Source organism: Perca fluviatilis, chromosome 5 (assembly GCF_010015445.1).
Source record: "Perca fluviatilis chromosome 5, GENO_Pfluv_1.0, whole genome shotgun sequence".
Taxonomy (NCBI): Eukaryota; Metazoa; Chordata; class Actinopteri; order Perciformes; family Percidae; genus Perca; species Perca fluviatilis.
The window spans coordinates 35208692-35224684 of record NC_053116.1 but is presented as its reverse complement, the minus strand read 5'-3'; the positions used below and the strand labels follow the sequence as shown (position 1 = coordinate 35224684).

The 15993-nt window shown below is 40.9% G+C and overlaps 1 protein-coding gene across 6 annotated transcripts in view; it reads right to left on the bottom strand.

Annotated features, from left to right (window-relative positions):
- Positions 1-15993, bottom strand: part of atp2b3b (ATPase plasma membrane Ca2+ transporting 3b) — a 54497-nt gene that overhangs the window by 21870 nt on the left and 16634 nt on the right. For 3 of the 6 annotated variants that reach the window (XM_039800627.1, XM_039800626.1, XM_039800629.1), the window contains exons 3-16: positions 15521-15718; positions 14152-14409; positions 12699-12824; positions 10573-10698; positions 8810-8866; positions 8404-8445; positions 7995-8159; positions 7396-7467; positions 7074-7216; positions 6423-6555; positions 4993-5102; positions 4645-4779; positions 2939-3045; positions 2673-2748 (exon numbers count right to left, since the gene is read on the bottom strand). In XM_039800627.1, the coding sequence (XP_039656561.1) occupies positions 2673-2748; positions 2939-3045; positions 4645-4779; positions 4993-5102; positions 6423-6555; positions 7074-7216; positions 7396-7467; positions 7995-8159; positions 8404-8445; positions 8810-8866; positions 10573-10698; positions 12699-12824; positions 14152-14409; positions 15521-15718 (1748 nt within the window). The remainder of the gene's footprint in view (positions 1-2672; positions 2749-2938; positions 3046-4644; positions 4780-4992; positions 5103-6422; positions 6556-7073; positions 7217-7395; positions 7468-7994; positions 8160-8403; positions 8446-8809; positions 8867-10572; positions 10699-12698; positions 12825-14151; positions 14410-15520; positions 15719-15993) is intronic. The other 3 variants (XM_039800631.1, XM_039800628.1, XM_039800630.1) reach the window with 1 other exon arrangement.

The following is a 15993-nucleotide window of genomic DNA, read 5'->3' as shown; positions in this document are numbered from 1 at the left end:
ACGTACTGTACCTAACTACAATTTTAAGGTACTTATATATTTATGTACTTACTTATATAACTACTTTATAATTCTACTCTTTAGGAGAATCTTTTAAAATACAAAAAAAAAACGTTACAGATCAAACTAGTGGTTTCCAACCTTCTTTGGCTTGTGACTCCTTATAACAACTAAAAATAATAATAATAATTTCACAAGAAAAGCAAAGGTTTGAGTACAAAAAATAAAAATACAGATGTGTGTATCATTTGAAACCCTTTCTGTAAATAACTTTGTTTTTCTTCTTATCAAACCCATTAATTATCTCTCAACCCGTGAGATTAATCCTGTGACCCTTTGGAGGGGCCCGACCCCTAGGTTGGAAACCACAAGATTGAAATGCATCTGTAATAACTGTATTGCATTGTTAACTAGCTCCACCTCGAGCAGCTACAACAGTAAAATTCGACTTACTTATTATTGCATCAGCATATATAACAATAAACTAGAATTAGCTCCTTGTGGTTGTATGTCTCCGCCAACCAGTCAAGTTGCAGTTTGCAGTTTAGTCTGTCCAAACTGATATAATGTATGTAGTGAAGAATGGTATGAAGTGTATTCTTTCCGCAACCCCTCGTCAACCTATTTATCAGTCATTGTTATTAAAACTATGGTAAGGAAGAGGTCCGCAGAATCTCACCATCCATCAAACTACAGACTGCTTAACTGAGCACAAAAATGTATTTTACATTCTAATATCTGATGCATAAAAACTGGATTAAACTGCTTGCATAAAGTTTGTTGTTTGTTTATATCAAATGACTTTTTGAGTACCTTTGTGTGAACGCTCTGTCACACAGCTGAGCCTACCGCAGACAGCAGAGGGAAGACAATATGATGCAAAGAGGAGGCGACACAAAGCTGCTATAATGTAAACTGAACAACTGAACTGGAATAAAGTTGTGTGGAGGAGGGTTATTTTTCTCTCAGCACAAGCTGGGTTCTCTGGAGCCAAATTTAGGTCAGTCAGCGTGTCAGTCAATGAAACAATGCTCGCGCAGCCTGCATAGGCTAATCTAGTGTATGTGGAACAATGCAAGTGTTTTGCTACTAAATATTTTAGGTACAACTAGACTGATTTAACAAAGCGGTTTTATGCTTGAGTTTTCTTGCTGAGAGTTAGATGGGAAGCAAGAATGCGTATTTCCTGAAATGTTAGACTATTCCTTTAATTATTTTTGGAGAATCTTTGCCTTTATGAGACAGAGAGCTGACAGGAAATAAAGGGGAGAGAGAGATAGGAGATGACATGTAACAAAGGTCCCTGGCTCAGGGGATGTTACAATGACATGGTCAACATCTTAAAGGTCCCATGGCATGAACATTTCACTTTATGAGGTTTTTTAACATGAATGTGAGTTCCCCCAGCCTGCCTATGGTCCCCCAGTGGCTAGAAATGGTGATAGGTGTCCCCTTTCTCTGCTTTGCCCGCCCAGAGAATTTGGCCCACCCATGAGAGAGAGGCAGCATGGCTTTCAAACGAACAAAGTGGCAGTTGGTCAAGGCCACACCTCCACCCTCCACCTTGCCCCCCCCCTCTCTCCTCCTCAATAGCTACAGACACAGAAATGGCACATCCTAAGGAAAACTCATTGTGGGACTGGCTCTAGTGGCTGTAATTCTGCACCAAGGCTGAATTTCGGGATAGAGACTTCAGATACAGTATTAGGGGACCACTAAGGCCTATATAAAAGAGACTTCAGATACAGTATTAGGGGACCACTAAGGTCTATATAAAAGAGACTTCAGATACAGTATTAGGGGACCACTGAGGTCTATATAAAAGAGACTTCAGATACAGTATTAGGGGACCACTAAGGCCTATATAAAAGAGACTTCAGATACAGTATTAGGGGACCACTAAGGCCTATATAAAAGAGACTTCAGATACAGTATTAGGGGACCACTGAGGTCTATATAAAAGAGACTTCAGATACAGTATTAGGGGACCACTAAGGTCTATATAAAAGAGACTTCAGATACAGTATTAGGGGACCACTAAGGCCTATATAAAAGAGACTTCAGATACAGTATTAGGGGACCACTGAGGTCTATATAAAAGAGACTTCAGATACAGTATTAGGGGACCACTAAGGTCTATATAAAAGAGACTTCAGATACAGTATTAGGGGACCACTGAGGTCTATATAAAAGAGACTTCAGATACAGTATTAGGGGACCACTAAGGTCTATATAAAAGAGACTTCAGATACAGTATTAGGGGACCACTGAGGTCTATATAAAAGAGACTTCAGATACAGTATTAGGGGACCACTGAGGTCTATATAAAAGAGACTTCAGATACAGTATTAGGAGACCACTAAGGCCTATATAAAAGAGACTTCAGATACAGTATTAGGAGACCACTAAGGTCTATATAAAAGAGACTTCAGATACAGTATTAGGGGACCACTGAGGTCTATATAAAAGAGACTTCAGATACAGTATTAGGAGACCACTAAGGCCTATATAAAAGAGACTTCAGATACAGTATTAGGGGACCACTAAGGCCTATATAAAAGCATCCAAAGAGCACCATGTCATGGGACCTTTAAATCACAAAATTAAATGAAATTAGAAAGGCATATTGAAGACACTATTCTGCACATCAGTTTTAAGTAATCAAGTCTCACCTGTTTGACCATCTCATCTCTGTCACGTGGGCGGAAAGTGCGCGCTTCTCCATTGGCATCTAGGATGAAGGAACACCTGGAGAGAGAAGAAGGATAGACGACGTGAGAGAGAGGAAAAAGACTTATGAGTACATCTTTTCTCTCTTACGTTTAAACCTTTTAACCCAGTTCCCTATGAACTATTGTTGCCTCTATTTATTCACACAATCTACTGTCACCCCAGACCCCTTCCGCCTGCACCTCCACCATCGTCCTCCAAAACTCACTTCTTTAGCATGATCTCAGAGGCTCCTTTGCTGTAGAGGCGGAAGGATCCGTCAGGCAGCTTGATCACCGTACACATGGATTTACGCACTGAGTTGAACGTATACACCTGAGAGAGAGAGAGAGAGAGAGAGAGAGAGAGAGAGAGAGATAGATAGAGAAAGAGAGAGAGAGAGAGAGATAGATAGATAGATAGAGAGAGAGAGAGAGAGAGAGAGAGAGAGAGAGAGAGAGAGAGAGAGAGGGAGAGATGTATGATTTAAAATAGTCAAATTTGAGTTTAACTAGTCTGGATCAACAGAGGTACATTTCATGTGTACATAATTGCCTAGTCGCCAGACCCTCCTCCAAAGCGTGCTGGAGGAGGGTCTGGCTACTATACATAACATTCAGGGATGGGAGGAAAACGTGCTCTGGTTTATTGACATTTCTGTAAACAAATCACATTCGTCTTGGGTGATGCTAAGCACCGGAGAAAAACCGCGGTGCCGCTGCAAAAGGGCTCAGAAGGAACTTGTTTTGGTGGAACACGTGTATGTTTAAAATGTTGTTTAAGTCGTGCAACAGAAAACTCAGATTGGACAGAGAGTCTAGCTAGCTGTCTGCAGCTGTCTTCACCCTGCAGAGATCTGAGGAGCAGTTAACCATAGTCCTCAGAAATCCACCGGAGTTTAAAATGCCAACACAAAGAAAGCCCAAGGCAATGGCTGTCCAGCCTAAATGAGTAAAATCCGGCGGATTTTCCGGCGGCAACGGAGCAAACCCTGAAGTGGAACTTCAAGGATGTAGACTAATAATTGCCTGACATTCATATATCAAATCAGGTTCGTGTTACTTTATTTGTATCCGTAGGTCGATTTTTTTTGCAGCAAGAATATGACATCCATTGTGACACATGAAACTATAAAAACATACTAAAAACGGATACAAGTGCTCAAGGTTCCACCAATCAGGACATAAAAGAGAGAGAAATATAAATAAGTGAAATAAAAATCATTCAAATAAAATCAAGATAAAAGCAGCTTTAAAAATGAACTGAATAATGCTCCTGTCATGTGTGTGCAAATATCGCTACAGCTTGTTCAGCTCAGTGATAGCAGCAGGAACAAAGTTATTTTTGTGCCGCTTTGTTTGACACCTTGGGACTAAAGATGTGCCTGTAAAGCACATTGCTAAAATATGTATTTCTTCTACTATTGCCTTTTGTTTATTTATTCATCGATTTAAGGAAATATGTACGCAGGGTGAATATCAAATAGGGCTGCACAATATACCTTTTTTAAATCCTCATCGTGATATCAACTGGCGCAATAAACATATCGCGAAAGGCTGCAACATATCGCGAAAGATTTAAAAAAATATAAAATTATAAATTCAACAAGCAATTTGTTGTATTTTAGCAGAATACTGAAAGCAGCAGAAATGCAGAACTGAGAACACTTTAATGTCAGTTTATTTATCGCAAGTTTAGTTTATTAGTTTATAATTTTGTGGACAGTCCCCTTAAATGAACTATACAGTAAAAGGAGCAGCTTTAGCCTCAACGGCTAATTTCCAGCTGTAGTCATATAGCTATTGTGATATTCAACAACGTTATCACATATTGCATATTTGCCTCATATCGTGCAGCCCTAATATCAAATACCTCTATATTTGTCTCATTAAAAACTATAACTAGTAAAGGTGGATGTGGTGCATGGTTCCCTACCTTGTACAGTTTCTCCTCGGGGATCTGCTCTCTGACAGGGGCGTAGTCCTGCTGTAGGTCTAATACAAATCCCAGCAGGCCACACTCCGTCTTGTTGCCCACCTGCTTGGCCAGACCCCCCTCCACATCAGGCGGCTGATACAGAGTAAGATTGAAGCAAGTTGGGGTGGTTGATTGGGGCAGTGAGAAAGTCAGGAAGGGGAGACAGAGAAGAGGTGGATGAGGCATGAGGAAACCAAAAAGGATGGCATTAAAACAAAAGCACGGAAATGGACTAACATTAACTAAGGACTACTGAAGGTTCTGCAGAAGCCAGAACAGCGGTATCTCTGTGTGTGCATGACTCACTAAGATCTTGGAGGTGTAGGCGCTGTTAATAGAGATAGCATTGACTAATAGATCCAGTGTCCGGGGGTTGATCTGTCCAGGGTCCGGGACCGCACGGTGATGCACGTCACCTGGGGAACAACAATCTGACTTTAATACAAATCAATTAGAATGTCTGTACATTCAGCCTACATGCTATCTCCATCTGCTCTCTGTTCCTCTGTCATAAATCATATATGTATAAACCATGATCAGTATATGTGGACACATTTCTGCATATTTATTCTCCCATCTGTGACCTGAAAATGGAAATAATTAGCAATAAATAAACAGCTTGTGTGCCATTAAAATGAAGTGTAGGTTTATTGGTTCTCAGTTTTATGTTTTAAGGGATATAACTGCCTAGCCTGGATGTCAGCCGAACTTAGCCCCGCCCACAAAATTTGAGTTTGGGAAGTTCTATCTGGACTCGATCCATTGTGGAGCCATTATGCTCGAACTAGAGCTGTTCGGACCAATCAGATTGTCAGGGCGGGCTTTATACGATGATGGACAGATGATCAACAGTTACGTAATCAACCACGTCGCCAAAGAGCGCTTGGGTTGAATTAGTTTACAACAAAGATGGCTGCCATCGCGTCTGTTATAGAAGATATCGAGAGCGCATTCATGTTAAAAGAGGAACAGAGAACCGCGATCACGTATGTATACACATTGCCACACCCGTCCGCACGACACAGAAAGTGCCTTTGCTCTGTTGAAGCCTGCCTTTGACTTGCAGCTTCTGTGACGTCTGTCTCCGTTGCTCTGATTGGTTGTAGGTCTATCCATTGCTCTGATTGGTTGTAGGTCTATCCAATTGAGTGCAGAGGCATTTTCTGTCCTGGTTTCGGTTGAAACACGCCCAATAATCACAGCCCAATGGAGCAGTATCAGACTCATATTCTGACTAGAATCTGAGTATGACGACGTCAGGCTAATAACGGCCTATAGGACAAGGAAAAGGTACTGGGAATCAGGGTTATTATAATAAACTAAAACGAAATTGAAAATAAGCAGTGAAAAATAGTTTTAGTAAACTGAAACAAAAAAACTAATACTGTCAATAAAAACTAAAACTAAACTACTGCATATTGCCAGGTTAAAAAAAATAATAAAAGTACCTCATACAACCGCTCTTCAAAAAATCCAAACTATCCCTTTAAGGCACACTAGGCCGCCATTGATCTAATCGTAGTTAAATAAAAGTTGGGCCACATGACTTCTTAATTCACCTAAGCAGTGAGGATGTTTTGGAAAATGTGACCTTTTATTCTCAACATTTGTTCAATCTTAGCATTACATTGTGTTTTCATTTAAGAGAATCACAGACAGCACAGATAATCAATAAAGCCATGCTTGGTGAATTGTCTTTATTTAATATTATTTATGAATTTTTGCTTTTCACTCACCTATGTGAGACTGCACCACAGTCATGCGGTTGGTGGTGAGGGTGCCGGTCTTGTCGGAGCAGATGGCAGTGGCGTTGCCCATGGTCTCGCAAGCATCCAAGTGGCGTACAAGGTTGTTGTCCTTCATCATTTTCTACAAATGAGATAGTGATGGAGAGCAGAGGGATGTGTGAGGGGTGTGATGGAAGGGTGGGAATGGAGTGAATGAGGGAGGGCAGAAGGACAGAGGCAGAGATAAATTGATTGATGGAAGAAAGGAGAGAGGGAGGCAGGGTAAAAACAGTAAGTGTGAAAATTGAGGGGCAGAAAAAATACTTTTTTTCATTCAAGATATTTTCTATGAATAAGTCGTGCAAAGATTGATATTTGACTTGGTGTGTGTAAAGAATTGTGTGAATTTGTAAAGTGGATTTACCTGAAATGATCTGCACACTCTGATTAAACATCTGAATTATAATTGTTTTTCCGTTCTATTATTATCAGATCTAAGTGCTGCCTTTGACAAGTTGACAAACCAAATTTCCCTAAGTGGGACAATAAAGTATATCGTATTGTATTGTACAATACAATACTACTGGGAGAGCCCTTAACAGCTCCTACATTTCCATTTGCCAAGCACGCAGCATGACCAAGTGATGGGTGAGTGTGTACCTTGACAGAGTAAGCCAGAGAGATGGTGACAGCGAGAGGTAAGCCTTCTGGGACAGCCACTACCAGCACAGTGACTCCAATGATGAAGAACTTGACAAAGTACTGGATGTAGACCGGAGTACACTCTGTCAACCATGTGTGACCTGCAACACAAACCATACTTCATATTACAAGCTTACTACTTTAAAGAGCGAGTCGTACTCAGCAGAGTGATAAATATTGAACACAGCGGGGGAAAAGAGTAAAATGTGCCAGGAAGTGAAAGAGGTGCATCCTGAGATAGTATGTGTGTGTTTTTATGGGAAGATTTATACACACGGACCTTCAACGACAAACGTGTTGATGACAAAGTACAACACCAGAATGATGACGGTGATGGCCGACATCACCAAACCTGCAGGGGAGATTCAAAGAAAGCAATCAGTGTCTCACTCAGACTTTATTTGATATCTATGTATTTTTTTTCATGGCTCTGAAGTAATGCATGCCTGTCAGTTTATAGCACTGTTATTATGCAGTAATAAAACATAATTCTAAGTAGCCTCTTTTCTCTAAGTGTTAAACAGCTTTTTTGTATATGTTTGCTTCTGTATGTATTGTTTATTTCATTATAATATTTAATATGTTTATGTATGCACCAACCACCTAGGTAAATTCCTCGTTAAGTGTTACTTGGCAATAAATCCTTTTCTGAGTCTAAGTATGAAACTTTGCACCTTAAGTGCAAAGTTTCACACAACTCCCACAATGTATGTCTCATATTCAGAAAGAACTTTTCTCTACGTCATTGCCCCAGAAGCTCTGTGGGACTGACGGCTACAGAATTGATTCTGTGTGTTCATTTTTTTGTGTAAAAAGTTACATTACAACTGCTAATGGAGTCCAAAGGCTGACAAGATTAGATAGGTGACCGTTCTATACCTGCTTTGCCAATTTGGACAGCGAGTTTGGTGAGCTTGCCCTGCAACACACTCTTCTCTTTCTTCGGAACGCTGGTCTTCTTCTTCTCTCTGTCCTCTACCTCTCCTCCCTCTGCACTTTTCAGGGGTTGCATCTCCATGGCAACACCCCCGTCCTGCTTCTTGGCTGAAACACAGACACACACAAAAATCATCTAACCATATACACTCTCTTCAGCGCTGTACCTGCAGATGAAGTAGAAGCAAGTAAGTAAGAAGTGAGAAGATGAAGTAAGCTCATCCCACATCCAAATCAAGCTTTACACACACACACACGCACGCACGCACGCACGCACACACACACACACACACACACACACACACACACACACACACACACACACACACATACACACGTCATGAGTTTTTACCTTTGTTCTGATTGTTCTCCACAGCTCCATCAGGTTGTTTTCCTGAGAGAAAGGGAGGGTGATTTAGACAAAGGTACATAAAAAGATACGGGAATAGAAAGACAAACATATGAAAGAGAAGTGTTCACATGTGTGCATAATCAGAGTCACCAACAGTTCATTTTTCTGATCTTACGGACAGCCAAAGACACACTTCCAGAAACAGAAAAACCACAAAGAAACAATACTAAAGGGAAGAATAATAAAGGTACACACATCTTCATACACTGGGTCAAGAGACTGAGAGACATTTTCATATGTATAAGTCCATCATAGGTCACTGTCACTTTCACTGCACTGTGTGCTGGGGTCCATTCATTGGCTGAGGAAAGGAGCGGGACAGGCAGACAACGTTATGCTCACATACCATTGGTGACTGTGCTGAAACTGGCATCTGTAGAGATGAGCAACTGAGTACTGTCCTCTGTTTGGGGGAATGTGTGAGGAAAGAAAGGTTTCGGGGCATGTGAGAAGATTTGGCAAAAAGGGAAAACAAAAGAGAGCAAAGAGGGAAGAATAAAAAACTCAAGTAGTAAATGTGTTTGCACGCACAACTCTACCAGTAGTTTGTAGACGGCTCAATAGACAAAAATGAATTGAATATAACCCCAATCTCAAATGAGAGACGATTCAAAGAGAACAGTATGAAGCCCCATAGCGAACCCACATTGCATGAGGAAAAACTAGTTAACAAGTTATGGCATTTGTAGAAGTCCTATGAATAATGTATTAGCTCCAGTAAATGTTTGTCTGAATGATCCAGCCCACAGAGGCTGCTGTACTCAAATGCAAATAACACTTTGGAAAAAACACGCAATACGATTTTTTAAAATAGAATAAGCATCATCAGCTAATTTGTTGCTGTCCATTTCTGCATTCCAGGATGCCAAAAGTTCTGCACACATACCCGTGCATAAATGGGAATTGCAGTGGTAGAGGCATGGATGAGTGCACTGGTAATGATATTAACCTTAAGTGCTTCTGAAAGTATGGGTACCCTCTGTTGTTGTCTGCAGCTCTGCTCTGACTGCAGGGCCCTTCCAAAACAAATTTGAGCACAGACTAATGCTTCATGCATTGGCCAACCAACACTCTTCCCTGAATCTCACTGGCGCACTCGCTCTCTCCCCTGCTCTTTCAATAATTGATTCAATCTGAAGCCTCTCTCTCTCTCAGATTAAAGGAGGGAGGGAAAAACAGGGGAGAGCAAAAGGGAAAGATAGGAAAGTGAAAGAGGGCACAGCGGTGGGGTAAACAAGAGACCAAGTGAGAAAAATAGAGAAAAAATGGAAAGGCAGAGAGAGAGAGAGGGAGCGGGAGAACGAGAGGGATGGAGAGGATGTGGGCTAAATTATGGATGGGGTTAAACTGGTGTGTTTCCTCTTAAAGCTCTTATCTGAAATCAGTTAGGCACCCAACTAACTCTACACACACACACACACACACACACATACACACCCACACACATTATGAGACAATGGGCCCCTGGGCACAGACATGTGAAAGCCCCCATCTTTGTAGTCGTCTTTTTGTAGTCATTTTGCGTTTCTTTGTGGACGTTCTTCATGGTGATTTTGGTCTCTTTGTGGTCGTTCTCTGAGGTTGTTTTGCATGTCTTTGTGGTTGTTTTGTGTGTCTGTCGTGTTATTGTGAGTCTCTTTGTAGTAATTTCACGTCTCTGTAGTTGTTGTGCGTGTCTTTGTTCTTGTTTTGAGTGTGTTTTTTTTTTTCCTTATCTTTTTAATTCTATGATTGACTTTCCAACAAGAAACAGTCACTTTAAAAAGGTTCTGGGGCCCAAGGGGTCCGGGGCACCTGGGCCTGTGCCTGGTAGACCCCGTTCAGTAATCCCTCCGTGTGTGAGTACATGTTAACTGACTTGAGAGCAGTTTGAGGTATTCATATATGGATATGGTGGAGATGTATGAGAGAGACTTTCTTCTTTCCTGGGTTTTCTTAGCATCTTTTTACTTCTTTACTGGTTTCCATATATTCCATGAACAAAACCATTTCGGCTTCTGTGGTCTCACTAAATATTAATTCTGTTCAACTTGCAACATGAGAGAACATTGACAACACAACATTCCAGCAAATGTTGTGTCTCTTTACTGGTTCGTCTTCTTCACTTACCTTTCTTGTCCTTCCCTTCTTCCTCCAGCTCTCCAGCACCCAGCAGGGTGAAGATGATGCCCGTCTGCGAGTTGACACCGACAGCTGTCACCAGCATCTTGCCCGAGCCCTCCATCACATGGGTACCTTAACGTCCAAATAGATTACTGGATTAGATTCAATTAAGAGACCAGTGGTGCTTGCAAAGTGGTCACAGATATGAAACGACAACTTGTGATCTTGCACGTTTGTTAGGTTCTTTCTCAATGTTTAGTTAATGCACAACATACATTATGAAAGATGGTCTGAGCTGCTCTCTCTACTTGGCAGGGAAGAAGTGCTGAAAGCTAAGCTTAACATGATGCATCATCATTCAGGCAGAGGAAAAAAACTAATTTGATAAAGATAAAGCCCTTTGGAGTAGAGATGCTCCGATACTACCTAAAACGCTGGTATCGGTATCGGGAAGTACTGGAGTTAATGCACCGATCCGATACCACGTAATAAAGCCCTAAAGAAAATCTACGTTAAAGTAGTTTATTTCTGTTCTTTTTCCGTTATAACTGACTGTCAAACTGGAGAATAAAAGAAAGTTCTGTGGCGTTCATTGTTTGTGTTTGTTCATGTTTCACAAAGATAGAAATCATATCACATCCATACAGGGAGAGTAGTATACACAGTTGTTAAAACATAATAAAATATATGACACACTGGTATCGGATCGGTACTCGGTATCGGGCGATACACAAGTTCAGGTATCGGAATCGGTATCGGGAAGCAAAAAATGGTATCGGGCCATCTCTACTTTGGAGTGTACGGTACCTAAAGCATAGTTCTGGCAAGTGGGTCAGACTTTAAGTAGTTTGGTCAAAGAGTTTTGTAGAGGGCTAGTCTGCTTGAGTCATTTTGGTACTGACAGAAAAGGAAGCCAAACCTGGTTGTCTTAAAGTTGTAATTTCACCATACAGTGTTTTTTTTTCTGAAGTCATGGTGATGTTACTAATTAAGGATGGAAATGTTTGTCCGTGAGTGAGTCCGTCCAGCTGTCTGTCTCGCAAATGTGGTGTATGCGAAATACGTCACATGCAACATGCTGTTGTGCGGCCACGAAGTCAGCCGTAAATTTGGAAATTAGTACCTCTGCTGTGTATTTCACTATATGTGTTTTTGAGCGTGGATGCTGGATTTACCAACAACTGAACTCTGCTTCATTCAGCTGAAGTCAACGAGCACGAGCGGATATCCTACAGGAACACCAATTGTTGAAGTTTGTCATGCTAACTTATGACCAGACCCAAACGGTGATCCAGAAAGAAATTTTTTGACTGCTTTTTTTTTTTTGGTGTGGAGATGTGGTAGCATTCTGAGTTTTATTTTTATTTTTTTTATTTGTTTAAAATCTGTTGAGAGTTCGGCAAAATTCTGTGGCCGCAGTTTCCGTGTGGGCCTGCCTATGACACTAATAACGCTACCTCCGCAAATTAAATCAACATTACGTAACTGTTTACAACAATCGGTTTGACTGAAGTGACAACCTTATTGGTTTTTGCGAGACTAGATTTACGGAATTAAGAATATTATTAACATAATACTGGGCTTCTCTACCCATATTCTCTGGGTGTCTTCTACTGCACTGCACAGTAACTTCTGAGCAATGTATCAGTTTACAAAGATTGAACTAAACAAAATGATCAGCTCCCCTACACCCAACATCTCCAACCTGAACGATGGAACCATCACACATTGCCCTCACCATTGTCAATGACACCAATCACCCTCTATATCCGGGACTCTGAGGTGTAGAAGGACTCTCTTTGGCAGAAGTTTTGTCGCTTCTGCCATGGCACTGCTGAACAAACTATCTCGCTGACTTTGTATAGATCCGGTGTCGTCGTTGTAAATGTGGGTTTCTATGTGTCTATACCTGTCTTTATGTTATCTGTTGATGTATGTGTCCGTGTATATGGCCATGTGCATGAAACAGACTGTGAAAACAAATCTCCCTCATGGGACAATAAATATTTATCTATCTATCTATCTATCTATCTATCTATCTATCTATCTATCTATCTATCTATCTATCTAAAAAAATAAATCATTGTTTTGTTACTATTCAATACAGCTCAAGACAAAGTGTGAAAACAAACCTGAGAGCAGCATGGGGTCCTTCTCCACAGATTTGCGTACGTGGTCAGACTCTCCTGTAAGAGAGCTCTCATCTAGCTTCAGATCGTTGCCTTGGACCAAGACACCATCAGCTGGCAGCAGGTCCCCTGAACACAGACAGGCACAGATCAGTGACTCACCTTGTAGTTTAAGGCATTTTTTGGTTAGGGACATGTCAACAGGGACATTTATGTATCAGTATCTCTTGTGGACATATTAGGTAATACATACAACTACATGTTAAGGAGATAAATAGTACAGTTATAGCAGGCATAGTCCACATTGTTGGAAAAGTTTTTTTTTGTTGAGAGATAGATGAGAAGGTCGATACCACTATTGTGTCTTTGCACTAAATATGAAGCTACGTACAAGAAAGTGAATAAGCCTATTTCCCAAAATGTCAAACTATTCCTTTAAGGATATGGAGGAAGTATGCAACTTTGGGACATCACTGTATTATAATCTTTTGAAGCACACAAGTCAAAAAAGACCAGACAGAAACTTTACATAAATGGATTAATTGTCAGTGAAAATGTTTGTGCTTTTACTTTGTAAGGTTCCCATTTGAAAAAGAGCTGATTTATCATTTTTGTCCTACACATGCAGGCTTTACCCAGTTTTACCATTTTAAGTCAATGGTGAAAACAGTGTTCAAATGAGGAGGCGTTTCAAAAACACACTTGTTTCACTTTAATACAGTTAATTTACTGTAAGTAAGTAGAATTTCTGTCGGAGACATTTGTTGAAATCATGATTATCAGTATAACTGTAGAAGGTGTTTCAAATGTCAAAAATGTGCATTCTTTTGACTGTTTCCCAGCTGGTCTAAAAAAAAAAAAAAATGTAATACATCAGTTTTGTATCTTGTAGCTTGTGCTTTCTCAAGTTATTATATAGGGTGTACAATTAATCATTCAATTAAAAAAATATATAAATTGATTAACCCTTTGAGGGCGAAGGATGCGCCAGTGTGGACAACTGACAACACTCCTACTCAAAAAAAACGGCATTACATTTTTACTGTTTTATTCATACTGTATATTACACTACTTTTGTGAACCTAAGACTTTGGTAAACTCATTTCAAGCACCAAAACAATTCGTCCACACAAGTAAAGGTGTAAATGTTTTCACAAGTGATTTGAGGAATTCCAAAAAGCTAACATCAACTTTTCAGCTTTAGGGCCAAATTATCTCTTTACACATTGCTCTGGGATAAATTTGGTCCCCACTGTACAGACAGCTGAGTTTGTTCTGAACATTTTGATATGAAACAAATGGGAATCAGGTTATATTCAAAAACCCTTAAAAGGTGACTTAAAGAAGATATTTAAAAATCGAGAAAATGGCCTTAGACCTCAGAGGGTTAATCGATAGTGAAAATATCTGTAAGTTTCCGCCCTTTATACAATAAGCGTTTGTGATAGCTTCTTACCGTATTTGACCTGCGCCACGTCCCCCACCACCATGTCAGCCACCGGGATCTGGATGACATTTCCTTTACGCACGACTGTGACCCTCTGTTCTTGTTCGATCCGACTCTGTAGACCGCGGAACTGCTTCTCTTTGGACCAGTCGTTAAACGCCGTCACCAGGACGACACACACAACAGACAGCAGGATGGCCGCGCCCTCGATCCAGCCGGTGTCGCCCTCGCCTTCATCCTCTGACGCCCCCGACACAACCCCACATGCTGGAGAGACGGGAAACGGAGGGAAGGTTGGTTGGATATTAGAATACATGATATCACAACTGAATCAAAGAGTATTTAACCCACCTGAAGTAACAGCTGGTTGGTGGTATGGATAGTTTGGTTAGGTTCACTATTTATTTTATTATTTTCCAAAGATATCAAACTTAAGAATGAAAGCAAAGTTGAAGAGACAATCTGTGATCGAAATGTAAATAAATGGGTCATCCACAATCAAAACTGAAAGATGACAGACTGACTGTTGGTGGTGAGCCATGCTAAGACATTTAAGTACGAGCTAATGGTTCCATTTGAACAGAATTTACATGTACCCAGTCAAATTTGTTTTGAGTCAACGTATGTCCCTTCTCTACTTGTGTTACCAATACACTACATAAGCTTGTTTTAATACTCGTGTTTCATCCTTCTCCCTTTACTTTCGCTCTCACTTTGCTCTATGAAGAGCCAAAACTCTTCTTTAACCTCCTAAATGTATTCCTTTCTTCTCTTCCTACAACCTGAGTTTCCTCCATGTCTTTAATCAGGACGATACTGTCTGCCGATGATGAATCATCTTTTTTCTCACCTCTCTATAGCTGTGTGCAAAACCGTTCCCTGTCAAGGAAATAGTGCACTATGTAGTGTGTTCGCCATCATCATTGGTTTTGGTATAAATGTGTTAAATTCATTTGTTGAAATCAGCCTGCCCAGGGACTACAGGTGGAAACTAGCACATGTGCTACAACCTGGTATAATGCATCTCTCCTGTCTAAGGTTAATGTATATTGTACATTGTCCCTGTTTAAATAAATAAAAATACAAAAATACAAATACAAAATACATTGTCAAGCAGAAGCACCCTTGAAAAAAGGAAAAATGGAGCGGGCTTTCGTTTCTAAACAGTGGAAATGTAACATGCAACATATGTACAACCTTATACTATTCTCGCTGCGCTCGCTTTGTTTCAGGGACGTATTGGTAGTCATTTTGTTTCCGTTTGTTTACATGATAAGGGAACGGTTTATGTCGCTCCCCTTCTATTGCCCTTACTGCCCGACTTACTCTCACACCCTCCCAAACCATCCTCCCCAGCCCCCTCTGGCCCCAGCCTCACCTTCAGTATCCCCCCCAGGAGGCTGGTAGAAAGAGAGGCCGAGGGAGATGATGGCGGCCGCCTCCAAGATGATAAGTGTGACGTCCTGTAAGGCCTCCCACACGAGCTCCAGGAAAGTCTTGGCCTTCTTCGGGGGGATGAAGTTTTGGCCGAAAATTTGGCCCCGGCGCTCCAGGTCTGCCGGGTCCCCACTGAGACCTGAGAGATGGAGACAGAGGATGGGACAGAGAGAAAGACACAAAAAGAGGGGGGGGGGGCGGGGGGAGAAAGGCTGAGATGTTAGCAAATTTAAGAAAAGAAAAGCGAAATTCACATGCCAGGTGTGATAAAAAAAAACCAAAAAACGTATCTGCCCACACAGTGGCAAATTTCCAATTAAAGTAACTTTCATGCTGATTTAAACAGGGCTGGGTACTGAACTTCAACACTTTTTAGGCACCGACCGAATTGCCTCAATAGCGTTGAGTATCGAA